At 38.6% G+C, this 25,269-nt stretch overlaps 1 protein-coding gene across 5 annotated transcripts in view; it reads left to right on the top strand.

Annotated features, from left to right (window-relative positions):
- FIG4 (FIG4 phosphoinositide 5-phosphatase) overlaps positions 1–25,269 on the top strand; it is a 129,412-nt gene that overhangs the window by 73,343 nt on the left and 30,800 nt on the right. For all 5 annotated transcript variants that reach the window (XR_008618380.1, XM_007104747.4, XM_028494556.2 and 2 more), the window contains 6 exons: positions 5,558–5,616; positions 7,966–8,113; positions 10,699–10,782; positions 12,550–12,745; positions 13,991–14,073; positions 16,183–16,269. Coding sequence is in view for 4 of the 5 variants with exons in the window: in XM_007104747.4 (XP_007104809.1) it covers positions 5,558–5,616; positions 7,966–8,113; positions 10,699–10,782; positions 12,550–12,745; positions 13,991–14,073; positions 16,183–16,269 (657 nt within the window). In the remaining variant the exon portion in view is untranslated. The remainder of the gene's footprint in view (positions 1–5,557; positions 5,617–7,965; positions 8,114–10,698; positions 10,783–12,549; positions 12,746–13,990; positions 14,074–16,182; positions 16,270–25,269) is intronic.

Genomic DNA, 25,269 nt, shown 5'->3' with positions numbered 1-25,269 from the left:
AACCGGGGCGCGAACCCGGTTCCCCTGCATCGGCAGGCGGACGCGCAACCACTGCGCCACCAGGGAAGCCCTCAGCTTTGTACTTTTAAGTACATATATTATTGGAATAGCCAGCTTAATACTTGAGCTTACTTTCCCTATAAATGAAGCAGTGCTGGTTTTTCCACTACATTTAAGATTAATAAATGATTGCTGTGAATTTTTGCTGACAAAAAATCTGGAGCTAATTATGTTTATTTGATGAGAGATAAGTGTAAATACCTATATTTAGCTTTGTTGATGCAGCTGACTATGGGTAAATGTGGTTGACTTTCTAAAAATTTATATTAACTTAAAGTATTGAAGCTATTAAGATACAATTTGGGAACAAACAAAACTCGATTTTCTGTAATTAGCTAGTAAATTACAAGTGTAAGTTAAAACCACTTACCTTGAGTTACATAACTGAGGCAGGCAGTGTTGGCGCTTATTTGTGGGAATAAAAGGAAGCTGATGTTACATTCCCATTAAAAAAAAAAAAGGAAACTGAAGTGCAGAGAGGATGTGTCTTGACTGAGATTATTCAGCTGGTTAGATGGTACAGCAAGAATCAGCTAGAAGTCTCCCACTGAAAATAAACTTTTATCAAAGTAGATACTATGTCTCTCGCAGTTGACTTGGTCTCCTGGTTTGTTTTGGTTTTTTTTCTCTAGAATGTCAAAATTCCAAAACTTGGTTTTTGGCATCAACAATTGATACTCCTCATCCACAGTACTTATAAAGACTGTCAGATAAATTACAGTGCTTTATTTTGGACTTTCTAGTGTCACCACCTATACCAGTTATTTTGATGACAGTTAAATCAGTATTATAATTCTCAGAAGGAATGAACAGTTTAGCCAGAGGCAGTAACCAGACAGGAGCATGGACGTCAGGGTAGAGCTGAGTTGGAATTTCTGCAAGTGTGTTACATCTGGAAAACTTGTTTTCTAAACATCTGGAAAACTTGTTTTCCCAACTGTAAAATGGAGAATGACCATACACACCTCACAGGTCCTTTTGAGGATTAAATGAGAAAATGGGTGGGAAGTACCTAGTACTGGGTCTGACACACAATCAACACAGTCCTGAAGTAGCCAGGCTCTGGAGAGACTGCCTGCAGTTAATACCTGTGTGACCAGAGGTATTAACTCTGGTCCCACAGAGTTAACCAGTCACATAACTGGTCCAGTTCTCAGTTTCCACATCAGTAAAATAGAGATAATGATAGTGTCTGATGTGTAGGTTTTTCTGAGAATCAAATGAGATCATATAAATCCTTAGCACATAGTAAGTCCAACAGGTGTTTGTATTGTTATTATTTTTTAAAGGGATTACATTCCCTAGTTGGAACATTTATTAAAAATCATATAGGATGGCCATAAAATCTAGAAACTTAGATAATATTATTTTATCACTTATTATAACATAATATCAATGAACACTTTATTATGTATTCACTTGTGTTTCCAAACTTGGTGACCACCATGTATTTTATACTGTGTTTACCAGTGATTTATTCTGAAATAACATTTTTATTGAATTTATATAAGGGAAGGGGGAATAAACCTAGCTCTGCCTAAAGTTTGTCCAAACCAATCCTCTTGAGGTAACTACTTTTGTGACTCAAAACCCCATGTTTATTGATCTGTTCAAAACCACTGATTGAAGCTTTGTTCTGAAATAGGTTAATGTGTCATATATCATCTCAGATGCCATTTATTGAATGAGTGTTGATAGTGTCACCAAGATATTTTTAGACATTAAGCTTAATTATCTCATTGACTCAGAGTTGGGAGGTTTCCTGGCTCTATTCTCTGTCTGATATGTGAGTTCCCTCTGTGTATTCCCAGACTATGCTTGTCTGGCCCTGGTTTTGTCAACAGGGGCATGTCTGGTTGAGAGGTAGTTGTTTTCAGACAGTTCACTTACACGATTCTTCCTCATATCATGCTGATATCTGCTTCTCTATAATTTTACCTACTAATCTTAGTTCAGCCCCTGAGACCTTGAGAACACAATTTCCTCATCCACTTGATAGTCTTTTAAATAGATGAAGACAAGTTCACACGTTCTCAAAATCTCTTCGTCTCCAGGTTAAATATGGCTCCACTTTCTTAGCTCTTTCTCCTATACTGTAGTTCTAAGTCTGTTTAGCATTCGGAAGGCTCTCTTCTGTATTCCAGCCTATGTCAGTGCTCTTTTTAAACTCTGGTATCCAGACCTGGGTCCTATAGTAGTCAGAGTTTGGTCTGATTTGTGCCAACTGTTATGGGACCATTGGTACCATTATTCCCCTTGTCCTGGATAATCTATTTTTTAATCATTAAGTGTAAGATTACATTAACTATTTTCAGTAATGCCATTGTAATGTTAATTCCTTGGGCTTCCTATCCAGTGGGACTCCCAAGTCTTTTTAACATGTCCTACTGCCACGCCTTATCTATGCCATCTTGTCATGCTTGTATATGCTTTGCCTGCTTCCAAAAAAAGTATGTAAATATATATCCTTTTTATTAACTCTTTCCTCGAGTTTTGTAGCTTTTTCAGAATTAATCAGCTGGCCATCTTGATCCTACAAGTCCTTGATGACATAGGGTAAGTCCTTGAATAGAATAGGGTAGATGGCAGAGCCCTGTGGGATACCATCCCACAACTCCTTCCACCTTAACATTGTTCTGTGATGTTTTCTTGGAATCATTTAAACAGCTGTAACTTACTATGCTGTCAACACTTGACTATCCTCTCATCCTGCTCACATTTCTCTGTATTGTTCACATGTATCAATTGCTTTGCTCAAGTCCCTATATATTATTTCAGAGGGCTCCCAAGTTTACTAGGGGAATTAAAGTCTTTTGAAATCTTCCTAACCTTTCTATGTGAGCCAGTGGAGTTGAACACTCTTAATACTGGGGACTGAAAAAGAGAAAAGAAGCTGACTTACTAGGTATTTATGCAAAGGAGGAAGTGGCATCAACCTGCACTCTCCTGTCCTCTGATACCTGGTCCCAAAGCAGATTTCTGTCCCCGTGCAGGTGCTCTTCCCCTGAGTGAATGTGCCTGGTGGGTCGGGTGATGAAGGTCCCCCAGTCCTGGGCTCAGTCCTCTTAGATGCTTTCCTCGTCCATCCATCTCAGCCCAGCTTCCCCAGGGCAGGTATTTCTTCGGGCTTGAGACCCACTCAGAAGAGGTGGACCTTTATTATTTATTTGTTTGTTTGTTTATGGCCTCACCGCGCAGCATGCAGGGTCTTAGTTCCCTGACCAGGGATTGAACCTGTGCCCCCTGCACTGGAAGTGTGGAGTCTTAACCACTGGGCCGCCAGGGAAGTCCCAGAGTTGGACTTTTAAAAAGGTATTGTTAAGTTGCTTTATCTTGCTTAGGGAGATACAGTTTAGTCATATTAAAAAAAAATTTACGGCCTGGTCTGAAAGCACTAATACTAAAAAAAAAAAGCACTAATTAAGATGATCCTCTTAATTCTTTTTCTCCACATGGTACATTCTGAGTTAAAACACGTTCTTTATAATGTTTCCTTCTTTTTCCTAAGTAAGCTCATTGTGTGCACCATTTTTTAGGAAATTACTTAATGCAAGCTGATACCTTCTCTTGCTCATGTGCGAGTTCTCTCTCTCTCTCTCTCTCAGACACACACACACACACACACACACACACACACACACACACACACACACACATCTTTTTCATTCCCCTGATCTGATAGTCTGAATAGCCTGGTGTAGCTTGTTTTTGTGAATATATATGGATTCATAGAAGCCACTGGTCATCTTTTTAGGTTACTCACAGTACGTCTCTAGTAAATATTCGTTTCCTTATCTCGCCTGCACTGACATCACACTTATCGCTGTACGGTTTTTGGAATCTTTCACCCTCTCACTTTTGAACATCAAAACTGCATTTGCCCATTCCCATTGTCAGTTCTGTTCTTCACTGTTCCTTAAAAGATTATTGATCTCAACTGTACCAGGACACTTGAGTGCTCTTAGAGATGTTCGACTGCTTCCTTCCACCTCTTGGGCTGTGCACAGTTCCCTCTTGTGTATTTCTCTTTCCAGCATGAAACTTACTATGCCTGGTGAAGATGGAAACAATACTGGAATTAAGTAGCTCTACACGCTCTGTCATTATTTTCAACATGGCATTTCTAACACATAGAGCAGTACTTGATACACAGTAGGTGCTTAATAAATGTTGAAAGACTGAATGAATTCTCTGTAAGCAGCAGACTTATCCCTTTTCTGTTCTTTTCATGCTTTTAAAGCCTTGCTATTCAAAAAGTAGTCTAAGGACCAGCCCCTTTGGCATCACTGGGAGCTTGTCATAAATGCAGAATCTCAGGCCTCACCTACTGAATCAGAATCTGTCTTTTCACAGGATCTCCAAGTGATTTTTGTGTGTACACTGATTTTGAGAAGCACTGCTCTAAAGCATAACTTCAGTCTCAAGCAAAACTTTAGGAGTCCTTCCTGTTATCATAGTACTACCCACCCTAACCCCTCAGTTCACTAGGCTCCCTGGTTCTTTTGTTGGTCATCCTTGGTCATGTATCTGCTTGCCATCTCTAGGAGAGTTCTCTACATTGCCTATTTCCTTTAAATACTCCCCATTCATCATAATTGGGGTTATTCAAGGTCGTAATGTCAACATTTTATTTTTAGAAAGCCTTTCATTTATTTTAAATGATCTTTTAGCATTTTGAGCTATAGGCTCTTTTTTCTGAACCTTTTGAAAATCTGTTTTTTTTTTAAATTTGATATCCCATTCTACATTATTCCCCTTCCTAGCTCTCATTAACTTTGATATAGCATTTTCCTTGTAAATATCCATTTCATCAGAATTTGATTTAGAATTAAATTCAGTGTTCAGAGAAAAGGCAGTTCAGGATTCTTTCAGATTCTCTGAGTTTTCTAGCAGAAATCCAGATGATTGAAATTCCCAGCCTTACTCTGACTGGCCTCTATAATCAAGTAGTGAATGTTTACAGTTAAAGATTAACAGGGGCTATACTATTTTTTAAGGAAATTTGTTCTTTAGGCTTATCCATTTACTTAATGATTTTGCTGAACTGTTTAACCATATACACAGACCCAGACACATAGAGCAGAGTAGAAAAAGTAATCTAACTCTCAGATAACTACACGCAGGAGAATCCTACTTGTAGGACTTGGGTCACAGGCCTGCTGCCCACCGGGTGGCAGGGTAATAAAGTAGGCACAGTAAACAGCAGCTCATAGAGTTTGGCTTAGTATACCCGAATCATTTTTAGCTAAAAGTACATAACATCACAGCACCTTGACTCTCAGACGTGTACATGGCATTTTTGTAGATCTATGATGTAGTTGAAACAAGAAGGGGTTGGGAAAGGAATGAACATGTTGAAGACCTACTGTGCCCAAAGCTTCACAGCCATGTTTTTAAAAGCATCTTACTCTAGACCATACACCCTTTTATCCAGTGAATTGTAGAAAATCTACATTTACATTTGGACCATCTCATCCCTTTTTTTTTTTTTTAATAGTTATACTTACTGGTGGACACCAGAGGTAATAAAACATTTACCACTGCCTTATGATGAAGGTAGGTATACTGTTTCTCTTTTAGTTTTTATACTAATAGATTTTGGAATTATTCTTAAATGAGATTGACGCATTCAATTCTTTGCATATAATATTTTATTAGAAAGAAATGACTACTCAGTGTTACGTTGCTATTACAATAGATAGGAGATTGTAACATCTTAGCTTTTTTAAAAAAAATTTTATTGGAGTATAGTTGATTTATAATGTGTTAGATTCAGGTGTACAGCAAGTGAATCAGTTAAATATACATCCGCTCTTTTTTTTTTAAGATTCTTTCCCCATATAGGCCATTACAGAGAATTGAGTAGAGCTCCTTGTGCTATACAGCAGTTATCTATTTTATATATAGTAGTGTGTATATGTCAGTCCTAATCTCCCGATTTATCCCTCCCCCCTACTCCCCTGGTAACCATAAGTTTGTTTTCTACATCTGTGACTCTACTTCTGTTTTGTAAATAAGTTCATGTGTAGTGACTCTACTTCTGTTTTGTAAATAAGTTCATGTGTACCTTTTTTTGTTTTAATTCCATATATAAGTGATATCATATTTGTCTTTCTGTGTCTGACTTATTTCATTCAGTATGACAGTCTCTAGGTCCATCCATGTTGCTGCAAATGGCATTTGTTCTTTTTTATGGCTGAATAATATTCCATTGTATATATGTGCCACATCTTCTTTATCCATTCCTCTGCTGATGGACATTTAGGTCGCTTCCATGTCCTGGCTATTGTAAATAGTGCTGCAGTGAACATTGGGGTACAACATCTTAGCTTTTTTTTTTTTTTTCATCAGAGGCATAGCATTTTACTTTTAATCAGAATTCAAAGCTAGTACAGAAACATTTATACCAAAAGGTAAATTTGTTCAAAAGGTAGAAATTTAATATAAAGATCATTTTGGAGGTTGTATACTCGACAGAGGAGCCAACAACTGCATTTGGAGTTCCTTACATGCGCTCTGTGTACCATTAATCACTGTCACACTCTGATGAGCTCCTAATCTTCCTCCTAAACCCTTCCTCCAGCCTCACAGAGGAGACCCAGAGGAGAGGAGTGAACTACTCAGAGGGAACGCACTCAAGATTAGAACTCCAGGCCACAGTATTTCCTCTGATCTTTCAGGAGGAAAACAGTAAATAGAATTAATTAATGAATTAATTAAAATTTTGAATTGCCTCCCCAGATCACAAGCATTTATAGTTGAGACGTTCTAGTGCTGATTTTTTTTTTTTACATCTTTATTGAAGTATAATTGCTTTACAATGGTGTGTTAGTTTCTTCTTTATAACAAAGTGAATCAGTTTTTAAGGGCAGAGATTGTGTTATACTTTTATCTAGGTAGCCTGATACTTTATATTGTATCTTACAGTTATTAGGTGTGTCCCTCAAATGTTTAGTGGATATAATATATTAGTTCATCATTTAAAATTAGTACTTGATGTATGTTGGGGGGAATGGGGAGAAAGTGAAGACCCATTCACAAGGAGACATAAAAACTTTTCCTATATCTAAACAGTGAAAAAAGTACAGATGTGTGTATAAAAGTACGTTTTAGTCACTGAAGTTTAAATTATCTATTAATTTGTCAGAAAGGCAGGAAAATTTTTATATTAAAAGAATATAATTTGTTTCCAAATAAATTAAATAATTGACCAGTTTGCAATAGAGTTTATTCTTGATTCTGTTACTGATTCCCCTGACCACGGGCAAGCCAGTTTTCCCAGTTGTGAAAGGATATTAAGATCTATTGCCAATCTGGAACATTCCAGTTGAGGACTCCATCTAGTCATGGTTGACCATCCCAACTTTGGGTGGCGAAGGCCATAAAGTAAAAAAGGTTGCAAATGACTTTCGGTTCTTAATAAATTATTAATTAACTTTTAAAAAGTATTTGTTACCTTGAAATTCTGGGCAAAATCATAACTTGTATTGCTAAGATTTGGTTGTTCTGGGAAAAAGGATAGGACTTCAACAGCCTAATATTGCCCATAAATAGGATTTGAAATATAAAGGAAAATTTAGTGAAATTGCATAATTTTTATCTAGAAGGCAGAGGGTATTTATTTAAGAGCAAAAAGGAATTTAAAGAACTGAATAATTTGATTTCTAAAATAATTCCCCACTCCTACCCCAGCTTCCAGAGGTCCCCACCTCCTTAGAGCTTGTCACGCTCAGCTTTTCAGTATATATTCTGTACACATATCTTGTTCCTCTTCCAAGCGTGAAAGTGCCAGAGGCAGGAGCTGAACTTGTTCAGTGCGCTCTCTGTGAACACAGTTGATATTACAGAAATATTTGACAGATGTAATCTAAAGGCTTTAAGAGTAACAGGCAGTATCTCTCTTAGTTATCTGTGCCGCGAACTTAAAGAAGTTGATAGTGAAGAAGTTTCACAAGTACGAAGAGGAGATTGACATCCACAACGAATTTTTTCGACCATACGAGCTGAGTAGTTTTGATGACACCTTTTGCTTGGCTATGACGAGTTCAGCGCGGTATGTTGAGTTCTCTGAAACTGGAAGAATTGGGGAACTATAGTTTTCCTAGTTTATACAGCTATATCTTACTTTACTCGGAATCTGTTCGGCAAGCCTGCTAGCAGGTGGTTGTCCAGCCTCTGAATTCCTCCTGTGATTAAGGAGCCCGCTACTCAGGAGGCTGTCCTTCTACAGTTTGACAACTGGAGTTAAATTCTTCTCTTAGATAAGTTGAAATCTGCCTCCCTTCGGTCCTAATTTGTCATTTGGAATAAACTCAGTTTTTTAAGTTGAACTTAGAAATTGAGAGCCAGCATAAATTAGAGGACAAAAAGCATAGTCTTTGGTATTAGAAAGGCCAGAATGTGAATCTTAGACCAGCCATTGCCTACCTGTGTGACCTTGAGAAAATTATGCAACTTATGTGAGTCTGTTTCTTCATTTCATATAGAGAGGGGTGTGTATCACACAGACACACATACACCAAGTGCCTAACGTAGTACCTGACACAGGTGGGTTACTAATAAATGGTGACTCATTATATTACTATTTTTATTAGGCACAGGACAAGTCTAGTTCCTCTTCTGTGTGACAGCCCTCTAGATATTTGAGAAAGCAATATTAATTTTTTTCAGGGTAAATATCCTTTCTTTCATAACTCATATGACATTGTTTGTAGACCTCTTTCCACCTTTGAACATACTTCATTTTTCTGTCTCTTTTTGAGTTTGGCGGAGCCTTTTAGGAAGATGATGGTACTAGATTAAGAAAATTAGGCAAAGAAAATCAGTTTTTGATCATTATGTTTTATACTAAAGTTTACATTTTTGTATTTACCTTTTGTATTTTTCATTTACTTCAGATGTGATATATGTATGCCTAAACTTAACATGGTACATGTAGAAACATATTCCATGGTTTGTTTCCTAGAAATCACTCTACATTTTGCTTCAGTTTCAGATAGAAAGTTTGGAATTTTCACTTGCTTGATTTTTCAGATACACTTGTTAAAGTTTAGCAGTTGTAACTGTAAGGTTATTGTCATTTTCCAGAATTTTTCAACTCAGCAAAGGGTGAATGATATTACGTATATGTGTATGTACAGATATACAATTGATTTTATTTATTGGCAGCAGTTATGCTCTGTAAAGTTCCTACAAACACTGAGTTAGAGAACGCTGAACCATTGCTCTTAGGAGAAATACAGGGGTAGTTTCCTGAAAACATCTGGTCATAACATTTTCGTCAACCAATCAATACGTAATCTTATTTTGTATGCTTCTGTTAAAGATACCTTGTATAATATATATTGTCAATTCATTAACATTGATCTCACAGCCAACAGCACTATAACCCATGACTAAATGAAGCTTCTCTAACTCATGTATTTTCTCTATAGCATACAACTTTCTTCTGCTTAGAAACACCAGGCAACTTCCGCACTATGCTTGGGGGCCGTTTTAGACAGTGAAATCTCCAAAAAGCACAAAAATGTGAAAAACATGGCACTAAATAGACTGTGAAAAGGACACTTGTTTTCAGTATGAGAGCTAAAGCAAGAAGACAGAGTGTCACCTTATTCTCCCTAGGTTGGGAATGTGAGCTTTGGGTTACTCTAATTTTTCACTGCTCTGCACATGCGCTTGTCTGCGAGTGATCACAAAAGCTCTGAGTGTTGCCTTTGGGGTTACAAATAAATTTTAGTGAGTAAGCAGATTCTCAAATATGGCATCTACAAATAATGAAGATGGACTGTGTATGTTCAAAAAGAAAGAAAGAAAATTTAAACCACTTGCATTTTGAAAACAACATTTTCAAACTGTTAAGTAGGCATTTTGAGTCAGATTCAATATTACTTTCTTTTCCTTCAAAAAATGTAATATTGAATCACACACTCAGAGCAGTATCCTTGCCAGAAGTTATGAGTCTTATCTGCATAAATCATGCGACTGTTGCCTTTTTGGCATGTATTAAAGGGTTTGGTCTGGCTTCAGCAGTAATAGTAAGGTAGGCCCTGTATCGTGAGGAGGTAGCTTCAGCTTATCTCAGTAAGTGGTAAATTAACAGTTTCTATCTAAAGTGTTCCAACAGTGTTTTAATGAATTAACCCCAGCCTAATGTGGTAGGTGTTGATACTTCAATTCATACCACTGCGTTTTTGGTCATTATGTCCGCCTCCTTAGGTGGTATTGTGTAATAAAAACATTGTCCATAAAACTGAGCAGCTAAGTGTCTCGCCATTGGTTTTATGAGTTTAATTTTACCCGAAAACGAATTCGTGATATACAACCAGAGGGTATGCATCTTAGCAGTAATTCAGATACCAACTCTCCTCCAGTAAACAAAATCTTAAATTCAAAACTATTGGGTCTCTTAATCAGAGAAAATTCACCGTGAGGACTGCTAACATTGAAGTTACTGAGTATCATTAGTTCATGGGGTTTTATGGCCCAGATTACCTAAACTCCCCTGATTATTTGGCTTAGAATATATATACCTCCTAGGGCTAAGAAGGAATCGTGTAAGAATGTGAATTGAGATGGAAGTGGACAGTCATCTGGATAGACAGTGATTCACATGGAATATTTTTCCCCTTTCTTCAGTGACTTCATGCCTAAGACTTTTGGCATTGATCCAAGTCCGTTTACAGTACGTAAGCCAGATGAAACCGGAAAATCAGTATTGGGGTAAGATTTGCATATAGAATGAAATTTTAAAGATTCATGTAAAATAATATAGCGCTTACAATATAATTTCCACCAAAAACTAATAATTTCAAGTCACGTAGTTTGGAGCAGTCCATTCACTGCATCTATACAGGTAGCTTTTTTATAGCACTGGGATAATTAAAAAGTGTTAGACACTGAAAGTATAATTCATGGGAATTCCAGCAACATGATGCATTTTACTATTTTAAATCAGGAGTTTCACAGATGGCATAAAGGCAGGTAGCAGATATTATGTATGTCCTTTAATAACTCAGCATCCTCTGTTTCCCACAGCATAAAATACTTAGGTAAAAATTTATATTAGTTGTATTTATTTTCGTTGGCATCCTGAGGCAACATTAAAGCAAACGCTCAGAGGACTTAATAGATTTTCTGTGTATTACTGTAACATTGTTTTGGGGATGACTGTTATTATATGCAATAATATGAGGAAGAGAACAAACCATGTTTACAGTCTTTATGCTTTGAGACTGGAATGAAATGTGTTCTAGCGTAAGAATCTCTGTTACTGCCACTTACCTGAATAATCCCATTGATAAGATTTCTCCTAGGCCCTGGCCAGAAACCCTGGCCAGCCTGTAGATTCTGAGTCCTAATTGTATTTGGGAGTGTGTATGGGGGCCTAATTGGATTCTAGCTACATGTGATTTATACAATGAGATATATATTACTGTTTTCCAGATACACCATTTATGTGGCTTAAATATGTGGCCTTAAATAGCTGCATGTTAAGCCCTGGACCAGATGCTAAGAGGAATTTAAAAGAAGGTTAACATCCTCAGGACATTTAGAATTTAAGGAGTTCCTGGGACAAATACGTAAATGATCAGCTATATTAGTGTATAGTACTGAAATGTATCAACTTAAATTTTTCGTTGCAGAAAGTCAGAAATGAATTTATTTTCTGTATTATCTAACCCATAGTTAGATAGTATTGCATGTTTCTTTCCTAGAAAATGCAGAATATTATGGTATTTTAAGTCCCTTGCAGAAAATTTTGTAAAGTAAGAGTGAAATATTAAATATTTTTCATAAAAGCCAAAAATATTACCATAAAATGTTTTCTGAATTAAAACAATATTCTTACTACTCTCAAATTTGGGACTAAAATAAAAGTAAATAAGTGTGGGCTTTTGCTATGTTTTTCCCCCCCATCTACTCCCTATTATTAGAAGGAATGTTCAGAAAATATAGTTATTTAGTAATAAAACAATTTAAAATCTTAGTTTACGTTCATCAGTTGCTCATTACTTTGGTACAAGTAATCAGCTGCCACTGTGATTGCTAAAAATTCATAGAAGGGACAGAAATATACATGGATTTGGCTATCGACCCTTTCTTGAAGCTTCTACAAATTATAGGTAATTTTATTAATATTTCAAACATAATAGTCTTCTATTATGGTATTATAAATTTTGAAAATACTGATATCACTTACCAAAGGAAGACACAGTAGCCAAGCAGTGAGAAGACTTTTCTGCACACTACAAGCACATACTTGTTTATTTTCTGAATTTATAACAAAGCTTAAATTCATATAAGGTCAGCACGTACATGATAAAATATTAAACTTTTCCCTTTAGCACAACTTGAATCCAGAAGCTGGCTTCTCACAGTCATTTTCTTACGCTTCACCAGGACTAAGGCTTTGGGACAGAGTGATACACAGTAAGCGTTGAGGGTTCGGTTTACAGATGGTTCACATCCGTATTCATCTTTCTAAAGAAACAAGAGCAACAGAGAAGAAGCTGTGTTACAGCGGAAAACGGCCGCCAGTGCCCCACCGCCGCCCAGCGAGGAGGCCGTGTCCAGCAGCTCTGATGACGACTCCGGGACCGACCGGGAGGAGGAGGGCTCCGTGTCCCAGCGCTCCACACCAGTGAAGATGACTGACACGGGCGACAGTGCCAAAGTGACGGAGGTCAGGGGCCGAGGAGAGTGTGCAGTCTGGCATGAGGCTCATCTCCAGAATCCCACTTTCAGTTAAAAGGCTGAGAGCAAGAAAAAGTCATATTACCTCACTCACACCTTTCTAATGCACAGTGTTGCGGGCACTGCAGAGATGAATACATTTGACAAAGACATTACTGAAAATGGTTTCTGAAACTGGTATTTTTGCTTCCATGTGTAACAGTAAATTTCTTGTCACTTCAGAATTCTTTTTTTTTTTTTTTTTTTTTTTTTTTTTTTGCGGTATGCGGGCCTCTCACTGCTGTGGCCCCTCCCGCTGCGGAGCACAGGCTCCGGACGCGCAGGCTCAGCGGCCATGGCTCACGGGCCCAGCCGCTCCACGGCATGTGGGATCTTCCCGGACCGGGACACGAACCCACGTCCCCTGCATCGGCAGGCGTTCTCTCAACCACTGTGCCACCAGGGAAGCCCACTTCAGAATTCTTAAGAGAATCCTGTCCCTCTTTGAGCAGCCCATCCACTTATTACTTTGGTACAGTAGCCCATCCGTTTATTCCCTTGCTCAGCACATTGTTGGAATGCAGGGTTTGGATCTAGGCCTCACAATCTTTGCATAACCCCAGTGGGAAGTTCATCCTGTTCAATTCGACATTACCAATATATTGAGGGGAAACAAAAGGCAAGTAAACCACAGAAGAACCAAATTTAGCTTTTGGGAAATTTGCTTTCTAGAAATGGCCAAAAGTCATTAAAGCTAGACACGTTGCCATGGGTTGGGGTTGGCAAACTACAACCTATTGGCCAAAACATCCTGCTGCCTGTTTTTGTAAATAAAGTTTTATTTACAACCAGCCATGCCTATTTACAGCCATACCTATTTGTTTATATATTGTCTATGGCTGCTCTTGCCCTATAACGGCAACTGAGTTGAGTAGTTATGGCAGAGACAGTATGACCCAAAGAACCTAAAATATTTACTGTCTGGCCCTTTACAGAAAATGTTTGCCAACTTCTGCACTATACAAAAGCAATTAGTAATTACCTAATAGTTTTTTACCCTAAAATAAACTATTTTAGTGAAAATGAAGTCAGATTTTAAAAAACCATTAACTGAGAAATTTAATGAACCAGGTTGAAGAAACATTGTGATTGCCTTTGTGGGAAAATTCACAGGTTCATTTTCTTCATCTTTGGAAATTATTAATATTCTAGATGTGTAAAACTTCTTCCTGGTTCCCTTTTCTTTTGACCCCAGAATGTGGTCCAGCCCATGAAAGAGGTGTATGGAATCAACCTCTCAGATGGCCTCTCAGAAGAAAATCTCTCCATTTATTTAAGGTAAAGTATTTTCATGAGAGATTAAAGTCAAATGCAAATGTAATACAATACCTTATATCTAGTGTAACGTTTAAAAAATCGAAAATAGTCAACAATACAGAAGGAAGTGAATTCCACTTGGAATAAAATAGTAGCATTTAGGTCAAATTCTGAAACAATTTATATTTGGAGTTAAAAGGCCTACTTACTGCCTGAGACTCTCAGGGCCCCTCAGTGATAAAAATTTATGATGCTTACATGTATTTTCACTGCCCATAAGCTGCAAACTGAAGTTCAAATACATCTCTGCATTCCTGTATTAACAAATCCTCAAGATCAAGTACCTTCTTACAATATGAACTTGGGATACAGACAGCTGAGGACCTTGGATTCCCTTCAGCTCGGGGTTGGGGTGGAGAGCTGCTGGTGGGAGTGGAGGCTGAGGAGGGAGAAGGAAGCAGTGATGTAGGGGCACCAATTCAGAATGTTATCGACCTTTATTAGGAAGACCTAGCTAAAAGGAGGCGATCTACCAAAAGGTATTCCCTGAAATCACGTATACAATTTTGTGTGTCTGTGTGCACTTGCAAAGATTCATAGTTATCAGATTCTCAAAAGAATTCCTCACCTAGAAGTCCTTAAAACCCTGACGAGACCACTGTAAACACCCCCTCAACCTAACGTATGCATTAAGAAGACTTAATTATTGCAAGTGAACATGGACCCACTTCATCTAAGTTTGGCTTATGTAAACTGTAATATAAATGAGCACTAACCTCCAGGTCTTTTTTAAGGAGGGTATTTGTTTTGCAGAATCCATTGAACTGGATATTTTCAGCTCTCTGCTTCAAACTAGTAAGATCTGCTGTAGAATATGTGAAATACAAAAATGTACAGCATTTCTTGACTACAGAAGCACTGGTATGACTGTGCATCGCTGTCTCACTGGAAGCCAATTGAGTCATTCAGAACTCAGCCACACCCTCCTCACTCCTGGATACGCAGACACGCAGTGACATTCGTACAGCTGTCACACTCTGTAGCTCAACTCTTTAGTAGTTGAAGTGGGCCTTCATAAGCAGCATGGTCTGGAAGAATGATTTATCTGGGGTCAGTGACTGAGTAATATGACTTTATTGCAGAGAGCATAAGTACATGTCAAGGCTGTTCACTTGCTGAAGATAAAAGTTTGCATAAGAGTAATCTAATTTAAAAGTTTTTCATAGTGCTGTACTGATCTAATAATTGGTAGTTTCTTCAGCACTTTTCCTGACTTTTAAAAAAAAAGCTCATAAAAACTACAAACTGCATCCCTTCGGGGAAGATGGGTGCATGTAGCACAGGCCACACTTCAGATGGGTACACTTGAGAAATATCAGTGGCCCATTGCCAGGCATCCTCTTACCTTGCCAAGCTGGCATGGGGCGAGTCCCTTTGGCCTTAGCTGTAAGTCTGGATTAGTGTCGTTGGAGGCTTCTCTGAGGGGGATTCGGGAGGGGGGGTCAGGTGGTGCTCAGCAGGTGGTCTCCTCAGTCCCCTCCAGCTCAGATGAAAGTACTCTTCCGAGTGGCTGGCGTATGTATACCTGGGGATTCCTGTGGTCCTGAGGAAACCAACTCCATGCCCTGGGTGCTTAGCAGCATCCTTGCTCCAGGAGATGGATCCCTAGCCCGATCTGGCGGTTCCTTGTTGTTTGTCTCACTGCAGACATCCCCGTCCCCGCCACTGCCTCACATTTCCCCATGCTTCCTGCTACTGTCACCCTTAGATATGCGAGGCCTTACAAGATCATCTCCCTGGCTTCAGGAACATTTTGGCTCAAGTTCTGTATCACGTTTGAGGATACAGAATGCAACGAAGTACACGTTTTGTTTCATTCCTGTGTCCATGGTAACGACTTACATTTTAACCCATTCCTCCTCCTTTACTTCTCATAAACCCACTCTAACATCAGGCAGTCATTTATAAATCGAGTCTTGTGTCACATAGGGTACTCCTGTGTGCTTTTCTGACGTAAGCATATAACTGTCGTTGAAGGCCCATATCATTTTGAAGGCCCATATCATTTTGTGTGATCTACTGAATTTGTGGCAGGTAGTTCTTTAGCTTTGTATCTGTTATAATTTGTAGATTTGTGCAGCTGGGGCAGAGTCAACATAAACAAGACAAGAGCAGCCAGCAGTTCTGTTCCAGGTGCCCAGATGGAGTTATAAAATTGTAAGTACTAGATTAGACCTTGTAAAAAAAAAAAAAAGTTTGTATTCATGCCATTCGGGTGCTTTTTTTTTAAGACTTTATGAGAAAGACATTGTCTTGTCCCCAAATTAGTATAAGCGCTAAAGTATCTCCTCCTGGTGTAATACCATATCTGAGGAAAACTGGGTAGCTGTCTGGATGGGGAAGAGGTTGGGAGCCTTGCCTGTGCTTGAAATGCACCCTTTGGAGGTGGGACTGGAGTTGGTGGGGGTTTTCCTCCAGAAACTCTGCTCTCCAGTGGATAGCAGTGGGATGAAAAAACAGCTCTGACCCTGGAGACAGGCTCCTCCAATTCAGTACAAGACCCTTGAGGGCAGGAGTGGTTTGTCTTTTCTAGCTCTATATCTTCACCAGTTCTTTTAACTTTCTGTTTAGTGAATAACTTGGAGTTTAGTGAATTCTTAAATAAATAGAACTAGGTTCATATCCTGACTTAACACTCTGCCACTTCTTGTTGTTTGTTTTTTTTTTTTTTACCTTGAGCAAGTAACTTAAGTCCTATGTGGCTCAGTTTCTTTATCTGCAAAATGGGTTAATGGTAGCACCTGCTTCATAGGAGGATGGTGAGGCTGAAATGAAATCATGCATACAAAGTGCTTAGATCAGTGTCTGGAATATGTCCTCAATACGTTGTGATCATCACCATTGTCCCCTTCTTCATATTTATCATTGTTCTCTGCTTGTTGGGACCAAACAAAGCAAAGGTTGTGACCAGGAGTGGCTCCTGATGCCATATGATCAGCTGAGTTTCTTCTATAAAAAGGGGTCACTGTGGTGATTAAATGAGGTAGGATATGCAAGGCATCTAGATCAGTGTCTGGTACAGAGTTGACATTTAGTAAATGTTCTCTTCCCTTTTCTTGGTACATCTTTATCAGTTTGTTTAATAAATTATTTGATAGATAATGACTGCCTGACTTCTCCATGTACTACATCTGCATGTTCCTAATTGTTAAGAGGCTACTGTAGTGATCCAGGCAAAGACTGGTGCCTTAGAGAATAGTGGCGGGGAGGATTTTGGAAATGGGGTGAATCTAGGAAATATTAAAAAGTGAAATAGACTGGATAGTGAAGTAGTTGAATATGGGGAAAAGGCCTTACCAAGGATGGCCGTTAGGTTTTTTGGAAATAATAGGTTTGATACATTCATTTATTTAGCAAATAGGTATTGAATACCTATTCGGACCTGTGTTAGGACCATGGACAGCTGCCATTTATCAAGGTAAGGAGCAACCACTGTAGGAGGAACCCATTTGCCTTTCAAGGGGGATCAAAGTGGCCATGTTTAGGAGGCCGTTGAACCAACGGATCTGGAACTCAGAAAAGAGCCTCTGGGAATGTGAATGCATGTTGGTGATAATTAAAGCCTCTGGTTAAAGATGACACCACTTAGGAAAAGAGAATAAGAGTGAGAAAAGGTCTACAGCTGAGTCTTGAGGGGATCTGCGTTTAACGCTGAGAGAGAGACAGAGATGGCTAATCAGAGAAGGGGAAGGAAAACCAAGACTGTTTTATCACAGCCTCCAAAAGGGCTATTTATCCCTTCTTTCTCTCCCCTTCACTATTTTTTTTCTCTTTTTTAAAAAACATATGAACTCCTATTAACTTAGAGACAGTTTTTCTTTCGTAGGTCTAATTAGCATATGGAAGTATGAGCTCCCAAATGAACTGATAAAGATGTGGCCAAAGAAGGAAAGTATTTCAGTGTGTTAGTAAAGTAAGAGACTCTGTTAACCAAATTGTATTATTCAAATGATTCTTCCATTAAAATAGTGTGGCACAACTTAGGAGGAGCAGGTGATGAAGTGAATATAGCATTACAAAATAAAAGGAAAACATGTTCCCGCATTTCCTTCAACACTGTGTCTACTTTGATCTGTAATTGGTCTTGCTGTTAAGTTACTTTTAAATTCCTTTTCTTAAAACATTTAGTGTTTGCTTTTCTGAGTCTTAGCACAGATGAAAACCATGTGAATCTAGAATTTTTTTAAACCTTTTCCACTTATTTAGTAAAGAATCGAACATGAGTGTGTCTTGGTGCAGCATCTTCAGCAGGATAACAGAGAGCTTGGTAGGCTCTGCATTATGTTGTCATGGCAACTGCCCATGAGTGTTGTTTTTTGGTGTGTGTGTGTACACGTGCTTTAAATTGAAACTGTAACTAGGTTCTTAAAATGTCAGCTATTCAATTTTAAATTTCTAAAGCTATGCCAAAACCAAGAGAAATTAGATTTATATGAGATCCTTGAAATTCTCATCTTATGTTTTGGGTTCTGGTATTTTTTTAAATATATTGATAGTAAGTTTATTTTAAGTTTATATACATACATATGCATCGACTCATCCCTGGACACTTCATAGTCTTACCAGCTTTTCTTGAAATTATGAGGCAAACCAATACTCCTTTTCTAAATATGAAGTATACAACAACCAATGTAAAATATATTGACAGTAAACAATAGGCAAGGAGCCAGTGGATTAGGGGCTCCTGAAGCAGAGGTGCAGAAACCTGGATGGGGAGCTGGGCACGGTCACCCAGGCTCTTGCAGGACATTTCTTAGAAGTGGATGTTAAACCCCAAACTAGTCAATGTCAGCACCGGCAGCCCAAACACCGATGGCTGTATTCTGTGTGAGTGCGACCCTCCCTTCGACTTGTGCCGATCCCTAAGTGTATGGGTGGTGATTAGGGAGAAATGACATCAGCCGGCATTTCCTGAGCAGTGTGTGATGGGCACTAGGCTATGTACCTTAATCTGTATTAACTCAATTCTCACAATAACTCTAGGAAGTAGGTCTTAACTATCATCTTCATTTTACAGATGGGGAACTGAAGCACAGAGAAGTTATGTAACTTTCCCAAGGTCAAACAGCTAGCAAGTGGAGGAACCAGGATTCAAACCCAGACGAGCTGGCTGTCCATCACTAAGCTATAAATGCCTAATGTTACCAGCTGCTCTTATACCCACAGTGGTAAAAATACTGGGTTATTAGTGTGAACAACCCTCATTTTGATCTTCTGACATGATCTGGTTTGTAGGCAGCTCTGTATGTAGACATAATGTTTCATCCCCATTGAGCTTGAAAATTGTTTTTAATATTTAAAGAGAATATACCTTTACTCTTTTCCTGGTACCCAGCATATTGTCCCAAATGTAGACATGCTTCCTGGGCAAGCATACTTTGCTTGACTCATAACATGATGTGGAGGTTGTTTTAAGCCATCATGAGAACAGCGCTACTGCTATTTAGAGTTACTGTCATCCTAGCAAGGTGTAGGTTCTTAGAGGGCAGCCCATCTTTGAGTTCCCTGTTGCCTCCTGAATAGCACCTAAATTGAGTGCTCAGTAAATGTTTGTTGAAATGTACTCACTCTCACCCCCCACCCCTCCCATTACCATCAGAGCCTGCATGGGGCCCCATGAGCATCCCTAGAAGCCCACCTCACCCATCCTTGAACACTTTTTAGTTCTTTCCCTATTCTATTTCCTGCTCAAAAGCCCTCTGCCCTCTCCTGCCTTCTGATAGAGGAAAAAAATAAGCACACCAAGGCTTTAGCATTTTTTCTCTCTGTCCTGCTTCCACTTGCACCTGTGACCAAATGCAGAATGAGAAGGGCCTGCGTGGAAGGACTCGCTGTGCCAGGGCGGGCAGGGGTGCTGTGCAGCCCAGCGGTGATTTGCTGTATTCATGCCAGACCACCCTGCCCTCATTGTGCACTCCCACCAGTTCTGAGGAGTTTTTAACTAAGCAGCAAGTGCCAATCAGTGTAGGTTAAAAAAGAACATGAACACGCCTATTATTAGTGCCTGCTATTCCATGGTTCACCTATTCTAGGAACATGTCTCACTTGTTTAAAACTTACCTCTAAGAAGTGGTTCAAAATGTAATACATAGAGTTTGGGTAAAACGTGTCTAATTTAGGATTCTTCCAATATAGGATGAGCTAAATAAGTGTGTTTACTGTTTTAGGACTGTAAGGTTGAGTTTATTCCTTAAGTACATCTCACAATAAGTAGCATTTGCTGACCTTAGAGGGAATGCCCCTGGGAATGGGCTTCTGCTAGGGGAAGCATTTCACAAATCAGAGCGTGCTGTTACACAGTCAGAATTAGGGCACCTTTTCACACTGATAAGGTGAGCATGACACTAGGCCACGATTAGCTCAACTTTGTTGACTTTTCACGGTATCGTTTTCAGTGATGAGTCCCTACATACAAGTTACTCTCTGGGGTTCCCCACCCCTGCCCCTGCCTCATTGATTTCATCTAGTCCTCTGCAGATAGTGTTCTCTTCTCTGCCGTAGGCTAAAGAAGTATTTCTGCCTTAATGGCCTTGTTATCTTTCCCAAACACCCAGGAGTACAGTCTTTAAAGGTCTAAGGATTACAGCAGTTGGGAGGCAGTGATCAATGATTAATCAGCTAATTCCCTCCACAGGTGGGAGATGGTAGGTGACAACAATTCCTCAGCCCAAGGAAACTAGGCTGTGACCTCTTCCCTCACCCCAGAAATTACCATAGAAGTCTTTCTTTCTCTTTGATTCTGGTCTTTCCTTTTCTCTCTTTAACCCTCTCCAGCTTTTCTTATAAATACTTTTCTAATTATCTCTTTATGCTTTCCTTTACTCCCTATTTCTTTTACTTTTACTTCCTCTCTTTTCCCCTCTTTTTCTTTTGCCATTCTCTCTCCAGCCCCGCCAGGGTATTTTTAGCTCTTTTCATTTTTAAATACAGTAATCTCTCCACAACACAAATTTTCCTTCCTGTACTTTCAGACAGTGCTTTTCAGATTGTCATCCTGGACTCATTAGTGGGCCATGAAATTAATTTAGTAGGCCTCCCCGTAACAAAATGAAACAAAACTGAACTGAATCCAGTAGAAGGCTCCAGTGCATGGCACATAGTATGGTTAAGTCTTGTTTCATGAAATTTTATTTCTATACATAAATAGAGCATTGTGTACCAATTTGCCATGCAAAGTGCATTTCTCACTGTGGATAACAGTCACAGGTTGGATTTATATGAATGCACCTTTTCTGAAACCACATAAATTAAAAATCTTAACTCTGTTCCTTATATCTAGCCACTTAATGAATGTTGATTGAATGAAAATATGTGTGAATGATTCCTGTTGATAATAATTAGGCAAAGAGAAGAGAGAGGTCACGAAGAAAAGGGGTCAGGAACAGATGAGAGGTTTCTGTGGTGTATCCAAAGTGGGTAAAATAAATGCAGGCCTTGGAAAATACACTCTTGTTACTCACAGTGATTGAGAGCTGGGATGACTAAACAAGGGAAGGAGGTGGCAGGAAGCTACAGCTGAAAGTCACAATGAAAAGCTGTGAGATAGAGGGATAAAGGAAAAACAGAAAAAAGTTGAATGCCTCTTTGTTTGAGTATTATCTACAATAGCACTATGTATACTATGTAAAACAAGAAAATTTAATGGAACAGGGTGAATTTTTTGCACCTTTCAGAGTAAGCTATCCTGCAAGGTTTCTAGCATATAAGGAATAATAAATGGAAATTTAATTGTAGGTACTTGTGTAATTAATGTATCTAAAATGACTTTGATATTTTTAAAATTTAGTATATTGACTATTTGTTTTTGGTGACTACAAAGCATACCATTTTATGGGGATTCTGTAGGTTTACACGAGGACTTGAGTACCTCCCCTTAATATGGGTTTTCCTTTTTTTCCAAGAACCTAGCTAGCACTTCTATAAGGTAAGGTATACTTACCTTCTAGGTAAGGCATTATAGGCATTAAATGACAGGTATTTATTGACTGTTCGCTATGTTCCAGGTTAGGTGTACGTACAGTAATACACAGTTGAGTGAGATATAGTCCCTGCCTCTGAGGGTTTACATTGACCCGGGGATGGGGCTCAGTGATTCCAGGTGTAGGAGGTGCTGTGAAGGTGTTAGCAGAGGAGGCTCTGGGGGTGCATAGAAGAATCCAAATCAGACAGATTCCTGGGCAAGCTGACCCTCAGGCTAAATTCTAAGGGAAAAATGGAGTTGCCGCATTGAAGAAGGCAGAGAGGGCAGAGGGTCAAGACCACACACAGCTTTTGGAGACCCATATGGAATTCTGTGTCTAGTGCAAGGGGATTGTCAGCAAGGAGGCCAGAGAGACAGACTGGCAGGAACGAGATCAGAAAGAGATGCTAAGTGAGATTGACCCTTGTCCTAGAAGCCTCTTTTAATCAGGGGAGTGATAAAGGTCGCTCTGGAAATAGCATGGAGACTGCTTGCTATTGGCAGATGAAATAAAGAAAGGGATTTATTTTGTAAAGGTAGACTCTGTAGGACTTGGTAAATTTTGGTAATGGATTAGATGTGAGCAATGTGTTAGAGGCAGGAGTTTTCTAGCTTAGTTGAGTAGGTCTGGTTACCAGGATTGGACGTACATGGCAAACGTAAGTTTGGGAGCTAAGGTCGTTCGTTTGCGACAATAAGGTCAAGATGATTTGTCTGGGGCTCAAGAGGTTTTAGATTAGAGAGATTCAGTAATTTTGTGGATTTTTTTCTGCTCTTGATTTAAAAAGCAAGTAAGTTAAATTTTGTATCTTTCTCTGATGGGGGTCTAAGTTAAAAAGGTTATTATACATGGATTTTAAATTTTCTTGAGATCCACGGTCTGATTAAAAGGGAAAAAAATCATTCAATTACTGATAGAGATGAGAATTTATTAGGGTTTTAAATGTATTTTTAGCCCATAAAACACTGACTTATTTTTTTACATGAGCAAGCAGGTTAATCCTGGGGGAACAGATTTGCATATCTGATACGGCCATGTGAGGGTTATTACTCATTGGTTTTCTTAGCTCTGCATACAAGAATCACATTTTGTAACTGTTTAACCTTTTGTTATTTTGTTAGTTTACCAAATTATCATCAGTTCTGTGTATGGAAGGTGAGTGGGATGGTTTCAGGCAGCTGGAGTGGCCACCGCGCCTTCCTGACAGCCTTTCCTTTTGCACGATGATGATGTGTGCCCAGATATGATGTGTTCATTGCCCTTGTCTTCTCTGAGCTTATGCAAGAAGTCTTTCCAGTTAGGATAAAATTTGGGTTGAAATACAACAAAAACCATTTTAATTTTATATTTAAATGTAGGTCTGTCATCCTACGTGTGACTCAGAACCCCTTGGGGCTTTTACACATCATTTAAAAAATAAAGTACATATCCCATCAAGTCCTAATTGTGTTCAAAATTCACCAACAGGCATGAATAGTCTTTTAATGTTGTATCATAATTTTCTGTGGTTGACATTTTAGTATTATTATTCATTTTCCTTATGGTTTTATGAAGAAATTTGAAGAATACTACCATGCAAATCAATTACATTATGTTTTCAAAATTAAAGGTGCACTCATATTTTGTAATCACCCATCTTCCATCCCTCCCAATTTATGGGAACAGAAAGTCCTTGGTTAAAAAAAAAAAGAAAAAAAACCCACTATGTGGTATTTTTAATCTGAAATTAATCTAAAAAAAACTGTTAGATACGTGAGGCAAGGCTTAACTGCCTTTGAGTCCCCAGTCCCTAGCATAATACCTTGTGTGCAGTAAGCATTAAATAAATTATGAATGAATAATATTTGATATTCAGTAGTTTTACCTCTTTAAGGAATATCATGCAGTAGTTAAGTGTGAGGGAGAAAAAGGGAGAAATGTCAGTGTTAACAAATTGAAGCAAACGGCAAGACAAATGATACATATTTGTAAGTTTTTATTTCACTATAGTATATTTTCAGTTTTAGATGTAACAACACAGAGTTCTTGGCAGGTCTTATGATTTTCTCAATTGACAAACCATTAATGTCCTTATTAGTTAATTTATACATTATGTTAGTAGGACAGGCTAAAATAGGATCATGATTTTCTTTTTAAATTTAATTTTGTCTAGCTTTATTAAGATATAATTGACATATAGCATGTGTAAGTTTAAGGTGTACAATGTAATGATCTGATATCTGTATATACTGCAAAATGGTCACCATTATAAGGTTAGTTAACACATCTATCACTTTACCTAGTTAAAACTCTGTGTGTGTGTGTGGTGAGAACTTTTAAAATCTATTCTCTTAGCAACTTTCAATACACAATACAGTATTATTAACTATAGTCACCATGCTCTACATTACATCTCCAGAACTTATTTATCTTATGAGTTTGTACCCTTTGACCACCTTCACTCATTTCCCCTATCCCTCACCCCCTGTCTCTGGCAACTACCTACCAATCTGTTCTGTTTCTATGAGTTCAGTTTTTGTTTTTGTTTTGGAGGGGGTGGTTAAGATTCCACATATTAGTGAGATCATATGGTATTTGTCTTTTGTCTGTCTGACTTACTTCACTGAGGCATAATGCCCTCAAGGTCCATCCATTTAACAAAAGCAAGATTTCCTTTTTTTTTTTTAATAACTGAATAATATTCTTTGTGTATATATAACACATCTTTATCCATTCATCCATTGATGGACACTTAGGTTGCTTTCATGTCTTGTCTATTGTAATTAATGCTGCAATGAACAGTGGGGTACATATATCTTTTTGAGTTAGTGTTTTTGTTTTCTTCACATAGCCAGAATTGTGATTGCTGAATCATACGGTAGTTCTATTTTGAATTTTTAGGGGAACCTCTATACTGTTTTCCATAGTAGCTGCACCAATTTATATTCCCATTAATATGTACAAGGGTTCCCTTTTCTCTACATTCTTGCCAGCACTTGTTATCGCTCCTTTTTTTAAAAAAAATTATTTATTTATTTATTTTTGGCTGCATTGGGTCTTGGTTGCTGCACGTGGGCTTTCTCTAGTTGCAGTGAGCTGGGGCTACTCTTCGTTGTGGTGCGCGGGCTTCTCGTTGCAGTGGCTTCTCTTGTGGCGGAGCACGGGCTCTAGGCACATGGGCTTCAGTAGTTGTGGCGCACGGGCTTAGTTGCTCGGC

The sequence above is a fragment of the Physeter macrocephalus genome, chromosome 10 (genome assembly GCF_002837175.3).
Source record: "Physeter macrocephalus isolate SW-GA chromosome 10, ASM283717v5, whole genome shotgun sequence".
NCBI classification, from domain to species: Eukaryota; Metazoa; Chordata; class Mammalia; order Artiodactyla; family Physeteridae; genus Physeter; species Physeter macrocephalus.
The sequence above is the reverse complement of the archived record's forward strand: the minus strand, read 5'-3'. Positions and strand labels throughout refer to the sequence as shown.